Raw genomic sequence first — 10,672 nt, 5'->3', positions numbered from 1 at the left:
AATACGCTTGACTTGGCTTTTGTTCCTACGTTTTGCAGTTTTATTGCTCTGTCACAGAGCAACTGACCTTTTCTACGGATCTGATTTATTTCACCCGTACATTGTTAATGTCGCCAAAAACAGATAGTTCCGCTCATGAGCCTAAAGGACCCCAATAAACTTTAAATTCCTGAAAACTGGTACATTTTGTTAATTTGCGCTATTAATTCACGGTGCAGGTATAACACTTACCTGCGGTACGCGTACTGTCATAAAGCAGTGTAAAAGGTAAAGCAGCTTGACGAGCTCACCGATATTGTTTTTCCGGATCCTTTAATTCTCCGATCACGGGCCGAACGTAGAAAAGGACAAAGAACAATGGATCCGGAAAAACATATCGGTGAGCTCGTCAAGCTGCTTTACCTTTTACACTGCTTTATGACAGTACGCGTACCGCAGGTAAGTGTTATACCTGCAGCCCCATATTATAGTATAATTGAGTTTCATCAAAATCGACAATTGACACTTCGGTATGCTTCATTGTCAGGTCCTCACAAATTTCTCAAGGGTAAACGGAAAAGTTTTATTGAGGTCCTTTAGGCTCATGAGCTGAACTATCTGTTTTTGGCGACATTAGCAATGTACGGGTGAAATAAACCAAATCCGTAGAAAAGGTCAGTTGCTCTGTGACAGAGCAATAAAACTGTAAAACGTAGGAACAAAAGCCAAGTCAAGCGTATTTTTACTTTGTTAGTTTCTACGAAAATCCCCTCTCTAATGAAATAGGACACACTTCGCAAACGCTAAAGCTAGCATTCCCATTTCAAGTCAGATCGATAAGAAAACCAGAAGAAAAATGTTAAAGACCAGTGCGGATTATTATAATGTGATGTACATTTACGCGCAGTGCAACAAAGTGTAAAAAAACGCATGACTGCATGTGTGGCGGCAGAAAGGGGGTATATCGAACCTCTTTTATAAGAACTTGAAACAATCGGCCCCTTTCGGGGCCACCCATTATTTAAACGTAGTAAGAACTACGGCAAATGTCCGTAACAAGTAAATAACAATGTTTATTTACTTGAAACAATCGGCCCCTTTCGGGGCCACCCATTATTTAAACGTAGGAAGAACTACGGAAAACATCTGAAACAACTAAATAACAATGTGAAAAAGTGATAGTGAAAACTTCTGTGAAAAGTGATAGCGACCATTCAGTGAGTTCAATGATCCCGCTGGAAATCAGCTGTTCAGCGTAATGTGTTGTCTTCTCGAATGCAAAGGATCGGCACAATGACCCAGTGACAGCCAACCATTCTTATGACAGTGGGCCATTCACCGACAAATGGGTAAGTTTCATTTACATTATTCTTGCATTTTTTCAAATTTAACGTAGGTTATAATTCACATGTTTATTAGTTATTGCATTTTAATTCTTTTTTTATTATTTGAAAACTTATTTAAAAAAAAAAAGAAAAAAATAGTAGTATCAATTATTTATCCTACATGACACCTATTCATTACTTTATTCGTTGTTTATGAGCAACCAATAATTCGAGGATATTATTCTTTTCTCTTTTTCATTCATTATTCCATACAACTTTTGCCCGACGAGTCCTACTATACCGACCGCGACGTGGTGCCGATGCACTTGATCACGGCTTGAACGCAGAACAAACCCAACACTCTCGTAGTTCGGCCCGCGTTAAAGGCGCGCTCTGATTGGCCAGTGTTTTTTGTTAATAACTCGAAAACGGAAGCGTCTGCCAACATTTTGGCCAAAGGAAAAAGTTGTTTAGAATCACATTGTCAATCATCCCTTAAACGTTGAACACGTAGTCATTGTACACCCTGTATGTATATACGGTGTGATCAGGCTATTACTAGCCAGCATTTTTTTTGTAAACAGTAAATATTAGAAAAAAATGAAAGAGGGAAAAGTAGTACTGTTTTTTATACGCAACAAAATAACATATGCATTTTTGTTGTTGTTCGCATTATTTTGATAGAAACGAAGGTGACCTCCAATTTTTAAATGGAATGCTAATATTTTTTTTATATCGTATGAAAGCGTGTGCCAAGACGAATCATACATATACTACACAATGACCTTCAAAGTCATGCAAGGTCCGAAATGGAAGAAACAATTGAATATTGCGTACCAATGTGTTTACAAGTATTCTTTATTAATGAGGCTATAACAAATGTTGAATATGGCTACCTTGATATAATGCTACTGATAATAAATGCGTAGCATATCCATCTTCTCGTCTACCGAATAACGATACATTGCTATAACGATATTACTGATCGGTTTTTGGAAGAAATACTGAAATATTCTCGTTATAGTGGAAATTAGAAGTAAAACACTCTGACAGTAATTGACAACATCATCTGATTCCGTCAATAAGGAATACTTGTAAACACACTGGTACACAATATTCAAATTGTTTCTTCTATTTCTGACCTTGCATGACTTTGAAGGTCATTGGTGTAGTATATGGATGAATTCGTCTTGGCACACGCTTCATACGACATAAAAAAAATCTTAGCATCCCATTTAAAAAATTGGAGGTCACCTTTGTTTCTATCAAATAATGGGAATACAACAAAAATGCATATGTCATTTGTTGCGTATAAAAAACAGTACTACTTTTCTCTCTTCTTTCTTCTTCCTCCTCTGCTACCTCCCTGCGAGATTATCCTCCGTCCTCCTTGCACGTCCCTCTTTCCGCTCTTCTTTCTTCTTCTCGCGCCTTCCTTCCTACTTATGCACCCATTTTCCTTTCTTTTCATCCCCTACCCACTCCTTGCTCTCTATCCATAACTTCCTATTACTGTGTTCTACTTCCTTTCCCTTAGCCCTTTCCTCTCTGGCTTTCTCTTTATTTTCCATCTCATTCTCCTTTCCTCACTCGACAGATCCTCTTCCACGCTTACCCTCCATAGTTCCCATATTGCGCTTTTCTTTCTTAGCACCTTTCTACAGTCCTCTTCCTCCTCCAATTCAGTCAATATAATTTCCTCCCTCCTTCTCCTGATAGCTCCGTCAACTTTCTGATCTCCACTTTCTTCCTAGTTCCATTTATAACATTATTTTACCCTTCTACCCCTTTCTTCTTTACCTCTCTTCCCACGTTTTTCCATACTAAACTCCTGCTTCATCTTTCTTTCCTCTTCCCTTTCCATTCTTCTTTCCAGTTCTCTGTCCAACTTCCTCCTCTTTTTTCCCTTGGTTCTTTCTTCTCTCCACCTTCTCCTTTCTCCCTCTTCCTCCTCTGTCTCCCTCTCCGTCCTTGGGCTCTTCCCGTCCTTTCCTTATTAGACTTTACCTCTTCTTCTTCCTCCTCTTTTTTTCCTTCTCTGCCCTCTTCACAACTTCCTCATTTTCCTTCATCTTTTCTCCCACGTTCTTTCTCATCGTTGCACTATTATTTTGTGCCTCCTCCTCTTCTTGTTTTCCTTTACCACCCTCCTCCTCTTCCCTTCTCACTCTCTTAGTCTCCTCCTTTTCTTCCATGCTGGAGTCCTCTTCCTCGCTTTCTTCCACGATCATTTTTTCCACTTCCTCTATTTTTTCCACTTTCTCTTCCTCCGTTTCGCCTCTTCTTTTGTCTTTCTTTCCCCTTTCCCTTTCTGATCTTCCTCCACTCATCACTTCTTTTATCTGCCCTATCACCTCCCTTATCTTTTTTAGTTCGTCTAACACTTCCTTTCCCCATTCGTTTTCCATATTTATTCCTTCTCGCTTTCTTTCCTTAATTCCTTCCTTCTTTCACACACTTTTCCTCGTTTTTCTCTTGCACTCCGTCTTCTCTTTTCGTATTCGTTATCTTTAATGGCCGCCTTCTTCAGCCACGCTTCCTCCGCACGTGTTTGTCCATGCCTGCCAACTTACTTTTCGCATCTGCATGTCTACCACCTGTTGCGTATTTCCTATCCCTTCCTCTTCTCTGCTCCTTCTGCCGGTATTGTTGGTCTCCAACTTTCCTCCTTTGTTGCATACCTTCCACACTATTCTCTTGTTGCTTTCTTATACTTTCTTCATTCCCCGTTCTTTTCTCTCCTGACTCATTTACACCTCTTTTTCTTCCCCGTTCTCTCCCCTTCTCCTTTCCTCCCTTTCATCTTTTCTCCTGTGTACTATTATCTTCTCTTCTCCGCTCCCTATCTCCCTGTCTCTTCCTCCTCCCTCGGTCCCGTCCTGTAGTCTTCACCTCTTTCATCCACTCCTCTCCCTCTCCTCCTCCTCCCAAAATCTCTTTCACCCTCTCCTGCCATCCCTCCTCCTTGTCTTTTCCTATGGCACATCTCTCCCATATGTGTTCCCACGTTTCCCCTCCTCCCATCCGCAGACTCTGCATTTCCTTAGCTCTTCTTTTCCCAGTATTTGCCTCGTTCACGTTCGTTCCCCAGTCCGAACCTGACCACTCTTCTCCATCTTTCCTCCTTCCATCCTTTTTCCAGGTAGGACGGTACCCCTGGCTCCTTTATTATTTTGTACCATTTATTATATTTGGATTCCCTTATCTTTTCCCATCTCTCTTCTTCCTGTATTTGTACATCCTTCTCTTCTATTTCTTTGTATCCCATTTCTCCGCTACACCTCTTATCTTCTACTCCCCCCATTCCCATCCCCTCTCTTTGAAAAATTTTTTCTCTTTCCTCTTCCCACTTATTTCTCTCCTTGCTCCTGCCTTCTTCTCTAACCACTTGCTCCCAACAACTTCTGGCCAGCTCTCTCCTCCTCTTCCTTCCCAGAGTTTTCTCTCATATTCCCTTGCTCTTTTTCCTGCTCTCGTCCTCATTTTCCACCTTTGTAATTCCTCTCTTACCAGATACCCCGGCGTGTGCCAGTCCACCCCGAGCGTCCATTTCAGGAACCTCTCGTGGAGTCCCTCTATCTCCTTCCACTCCCTCCAACCCCATACCTCTGCTCCGTATGCTATGACCGTCCACGCTAGTTTATCCCATAGCCAGATCCTGCTCTTCCAGTCTTTGCCGAATCTTCTTTTTCCTATCCCCCAGACCTGTCTCATCACCACTCCCGCCTTCCTGATCCTATCCTTCACCTGTAGTTCGCTTCCTCCATTCCTTCTGAGAACAAATCCTAGATATTTAAACTGGTCTACCTCTTCTATTTTCTTTCTCTTCCACCACCAGCTCGTTCTTTTTCCATCTTCCTGCTCCTTTCCTGAATCTCATTATTTTTTATTTGTCCTGGTTCAGTTTCCAGTCTTTTCTCGTCCAGGTACCTTTCTAATCTCTCTAACAGCGCTCTCATATCAGCTTCCTCTTCTGCCAGTACCACCACATCGTCCGCGTAAGCCAGTGTGTATATTTTCCTCCCTCCCATCTTTATTCCTCCTCCTCCACTCTTACTCATCTTCTCTTCCATATCTGCTGTCAGTATGTTATACAGCAGTGGACTTAATGGGCACCCCTGTCTCACTCCTCTCACTGTCCAGAATGGTTCTGATATCCCGTCGCCTGTCCTCACCCTGCTTCTCGTCTCTTTCAGTATTTCTTTTACCCTTTTCCTTAGCCCTTCTCTTACCCCTCTTTTTCTCATCGCTTCCAGCAGCACTCCTCTATCTACTGAGTCAAATGCTGCCCTCAGATCTATGAAAAAGGCTACCATTTTTCCGCTCCCCTCTTTATCTGCTTGTTCACCAAATAATTTAGTACGTATATATTGTCCGTCGTCCCCATCCCTCTCCTGAATCCTGTCTGATTTACCGGTAGTATTCCCTTTTCTTCCACCTCTTCCCTTAGCCTTTCCGTCAGCACCGTCGCGTATATCTTGTATAGCGTGGGCATTAGTGTCACCCCTCTGTAATCCGTTGCCCTTGTCCCATCTCCTTTTTTCTTTATTGGTGCTATTATCCCTTCCTTCCAACCCTCCGACCACCCCTCTCCTCTCCAGATTCTGTACATATCTCCAGGCCCAATCCAGCACCTCTTCTCCTCCATATTTCCACACCTCATTAGGGATTCCATCCCCCCCTGTCGCTTTCCCATCCTTCATCTTCGCTATCGCTTTCCTTATCTCCTCTTTACTTATGTCCGCTTCCTCGTCTCCTTCTATGTCCCTTTCTCCCCCCCATCACTACTTTCTCCTCTTTTCTCCTTTCCCCTCCCTTCCCTTGTCCTCTTCCTTTTCTTCTCCCTCTCTTCTTTCTCTTTTTCTTTTTCCTCCCCCTCCTTCGCAGTACTCCCCCTCTTGTTCTCTTCTTCCCTATCTCTTCTATCTTCCTGACCCTCCTCTTTGTCCATCACTTCTCTTCCCCCCTACAGCATGTCTCCCCCTGATTTTCCAGCCATTCTCTTCCTTCCCAGTCCTTCAATGTCTCTCTCTCTTCATCCCATCTCCACCATTTTCCTTCTATTCTTATCCTCCCATATTCCACCCATACGTCTCTTCCTTTTTCCCTTTCTTCTTTTGCTATCCTTCTTATCTTCCATTGAATCCTCCTATCTTTCCATGTCAGGTCTTCCTCTATTCTTTCCTCCTTCCCTCTCAGTGCTTTCTTCTTCGCCATCACTTCTCTCTTGAATGCCATGGACTTCAATTTTACTTGTACCATATTCACCTCTCTTCCCCCTTCTATCCGCCCTACTGCTTTCACCTCCTCTACCGCGTCTTGTACCCCCATTATTTTCATTATCTCCTCTGTCTTCCCTTTCATCTCTTCTTTTTTCGTTTTCATCCCTCTGATTATTATGTTCTTCCTTTTTTCTTTCCTTTTCCTTCCTTTCGCACTTGCTCCTCCAGGTCCCCTCAGCTTTTCCTTTATTACTTCTTCCCCCCTCCCCTGTCTTCCCTTTCTCTCTTGTTGCCTGTTCCAATCTTTGTATTTTCTCTTCTATTATTCTCCATTTGTCCTTTTCTTCTTCTCCTCTTTCTATCTCCTCCACCTTTTTCTTTAGCATTTCCATCTTCTCCTCCATCTCTCTCTTCTGCCTTCTCCAGTTGTCCTCTCTTTTCTTTATTTCCTCTTCCAAATTCCCTATTTCTTTCTCTATTTCCTTCTTTACTCCCGCCATCTCCTCTCTCATCTCCTTCCCCTGGGCCCTTGCGCTGGCCTCTATTTTCTCGCTTAGTCCTTCTCCTAGTTCTCTTATCAGCCTTTTCAGTTCTCCGATTCCTCCTTCCTCTTCTGTTTCTCTCTTTTCTTTTCCGGAAACCTCTCCACCTCTTCTACTCTGTCCTTTTCCCCCCTTCTCCTAGATGTCTCCCCCAGCCCTTCGCTTCGCGCTCTTCGTCTTCTCTCACCTCCTAACCTCACAATTCGTACCCCTCCTCGCTGTCCGTTTTCCTCTTGCTTTCGCTGTTTTCCGTTTGCTCTACTCTCTCACTTTTCCTCCCCCTATCCACTTGCACTTTCTGCTACTCTTATACTCACTTTCCCATTATCTACACTTTTCACTCCTTTTTCGCTCCGTTTGGCTCGACACCCGACCTCTCTTGACCGTTACCGCCAACGGAAATCTAGTTTATTACTTATATATTTTTAATATTATTAATTTTAATTTATTGTTATTAAAATTGAAATCTCAAAAGTTCAACGTTCTATAATTCAAATTACAAAGTTTGCAAATACCAGATTTTCAGAATTAAAAGTTTCATAATTTTAAAGTGGTCAACATTTCAAAATTTAAATAATAAAACGTCAGAATTGAAATTTTGAAATGGAAACATAAAAATTTCAAAATTCAAGATTCTATGAATTTTCCAAACCAAAAAATATTATTTATTATTGCATTAAAAACGTTTGAATCGATTTATGATTACGATCAAAGCAAGTACGACTAATTAATGCCATATCGCATTGATTTCATAGGAATTTATCAATTTAGTTTAAAAACTAACGTACTGAGGCAAAATCTACTAATACTATATGTAGTGACCCGTTTGACGTGGGTGCACTCTATACTGGGGGAGCTTTTCACCAATACAAATTTCGTTCGTTGGGCGCCAGCCACTCGCTGTGGCGATCACAATAAAAAAAAGGGGGAAAAGAGGTATTAGGGCGATTACAGTGGAGGGGGTTTCGGGCTCTTACGTCCTCACAACTTCGCGGGGGAGTACGCTGGGAGTAGTATTGAGGGAAGGGAGGTCGCAGGGTTGGAAGGGTTCTTACGGATGTCGTTACGTTACGCGTAGAATGAAGTTGACAAAAAAGGGGGGATCTTAAAATGGGGGTCGGAAAAAGGTGGTCGTTGCCGAAACTCAGAACCATACAATAGTAAAATAAGGGCTTACCAAAACGCCTCACACCACTCACTCTCGCACTCAAACGCTCCGCAAAAATCGCTACTATAACTTCGCTTATCAAAATATCTTAATCGCTTTCTGAATACTCTTTATACAATGATAGCCTGGGACTCAATGACGGCTACGCGTCGCCGCTGCGACGACGAGACCGTCGCGGGATATTTTGGGGAGGGGATGGGTCTCGAAGGGGGGGCCTCTTCCGGCAACGGATGGATCGATTATCGATCTTCGATATATCGGTGATCGGGGTCGATGGGGCTGACGGATGTCCTGTGACGACGGGTGTGAGCTGAAGTCTTCGGGCTCGGCGACAGATGGCTCCGGGTGGGCGTTTTGCACTCCTTTTGGGCAGCTTCATCGGAGTTTTTGGAAGTCCCACGTTGCTCCTTGTTCGCTGGAGGGATGGGTATCTGTCGGCGGCCTCGAAGCTTCGGTCGAGGGTGGTCCTCGGTGGTTGTGTCCGTCGCCTCCATCGGCCCGACACCGGTGGGCAGGTGAAAGGGGTAAGGTGAGGGAAGGGTTACGGGTTATCGTTAGGTGGGAGTGTGAGTGGGAGAAGCGCAGCGATTGTAACGGGGGGGAACGTGTGTCACCACGTTACAATGTATAATGGAGCACACGTTTTTCATTGAAAAAAAAAGTAATAAATATCCGTTGGACCACTTTTATTTCCAACGCAAGAACAAAATAGTTAATGAGCACCACTGTCGATGAACACCGCTCTTAGCCCCACACGTTTTACATTTTACTGAACTATTTCGTTTCTTTATTGAAAACGAAAGCAAGCCAACAGTAATTTTATATTTTCTGTTGAAAAAACATGCTGTAGATAGATTCCCTTTCACAGCTCTAGTTTTTAAAACAAGTTGAAAAATATTTATACATCTACAAAATAGAAGATCTACCCTTTTGCTTTCAAAACTGAATTATTTAAATTACTCATACAACGATATTAACATAAAGTTATATGTATAATTTTTAAATTTTTAATTTGTAAGAGTAATGTTTATAGGAAGAATATAAAATTTAGAACATTAAAGTAATATTGAAAAAAAAATTAAATCAAATTAAAATTGGGGCTCTCTTTATGGTTCGTCGTCCGATGGTAAAAAATTAGTAATTCAAATGCGTGTATTAAAGGAGTCATTTGTGTAGTCGTTTTCTTGAAATATCAATTTTCAAATTAAATGCTATTTTACCATTCGAAATTATCTGTTTAATACGCAAGAATTTAATATATCTATCGTTTATTATTTATGCAAAAATTATTTGTGACGGTTTATCCCCGCCGGTGGGTGCCGACTTAGTCGGTAGGCCGGGGGACTCGAGAATGAGTGAGGCGAGTGTGTGTGTAAAAAGGGCTTTATTCTAAGTAGTTGTTCTATGCGGATTCTAAATCACTGGCGTCAGCATTTTTTTTGCTGACTCAGCAGTAATTTGACACCGTCAGCAGAAATATGATACCCCCCACCCCATGACCTTGAACTGAAATTTGACACCATCATCAGCAGAAATATGATACCCCCCCCCCGACACCGCCCCCCCCCCCCTGACCACCCCCTCAGCAGATATAACCACCCTGTGACATCCCCCGCCCTATAACCACCCCATAACCATCCCCCTCAGCAGAAATACCCCCCCCCACCATGAACTTGAAATGAAATTTGTCACCACCGTTAGCAGAAATATGATACTACCCTCCCCCACCACATGACCTTGAACTAAAATTTGACACCATCAGCAAAAATATGATACCCCACCCCCATGACCTTGAAACTATTTTTGTCTTATCGGAAGACGACACAAGACCCCCACCCACTTTTCTACGTCTTGGAAATGAGATTTTTTTGTTGGCGCAGCAAATCTGACGCTGCAATTCGCGACTATAAAAGGTAGAGGTTTTGCTCATGACCTTGAACGAATTTTTCTACGTCTTGGAAATGTGGTTCTTTTGTTGACGCTGCAGAGTGAACAGCAATTAAACACTTTCGTCAATGACAGCCCCACTTTAATAAAACGGGAAAAAATTTTGCAATGTGCGTCATATGTAGTTTGACAATTAGAAGTGCAAGAGTACTTAACGCGTTTGTGGAAAAGAGAAATGGAGGCCACGTTACTGCAAGAACTCGAACGCATCACCGAATTATTGGCGCAGTGGGCGATAAACATCAATACTGAAGATGAGCGTTGTGATTGCTTGGTGCAATGTGGCCAGTGCATCGAATTGATAGACGAACGATTACAAATGGGAGACGATTTATCAGTCGAAGGATGGCGAGATATAGAAGCATACAAAGAAAGAATCGACGCCTTGCGTTGGATATTGTATCGTGACAATGATCATCCTAGTGGTCAAAAGGCAATATTACTAAACGAACTTGCTTGTATAGAACAACTCTTGACACAACGTATTGC

The 10,672-nt window shown here is 42.4% G+C and overlaps 1 protein-coding gene across 1 annotated transcript; it reads right to left on the bottom strand.

Moving 5' to 3' along the window:
• Positions 1-5,116: 5,116 nt before the first annotated feature.
• LOC123989135 lies at positions 5,117-6,007 on the bottom strand. The gene has a single exon (XM_046289813.1). The coding sequence runs from the start codon at positions 6,005-6,007 to the stop codon at positions 5,117-5,119; it is 891 nt and encodes a 296-aa protein (XP_046145769.1).
• Between the last annotated feature and the right edge of the window lie 4,665 nt (positions 6,008-10,672).

Source organism: Osmia bicornis, unplaced genomic scaffold (assembly GCF_907164935.1).
Source record: "Osmia bicornis bicornis unplaced genomic scaffold, iOsmBic2.1, whole genome shotgun sequence".
NCBI classification, from domain to species: domain Eukaryota; kingdom Metazoa; phylum Arthropoda; class Insecta; order Hymenoptera; family Megachilidae; genus Osmia; species Osmia bicornis.
The sequence above is the reverse complement of the archived record's forward strand: the minus strand, read 5'-3'. Positions and strand labels throughout refer to the sequence as shown.

Bases quoted from the DNA above. Each gene is read 5' to 3' on its own strand.
- LOC123989135 (XM_046289813.1), bottom strand. From the start codon at position 6,007: ATGAAGGATGGGAAAGCGACAGGGGGGGATGGAATCCCTAATGAGGTG.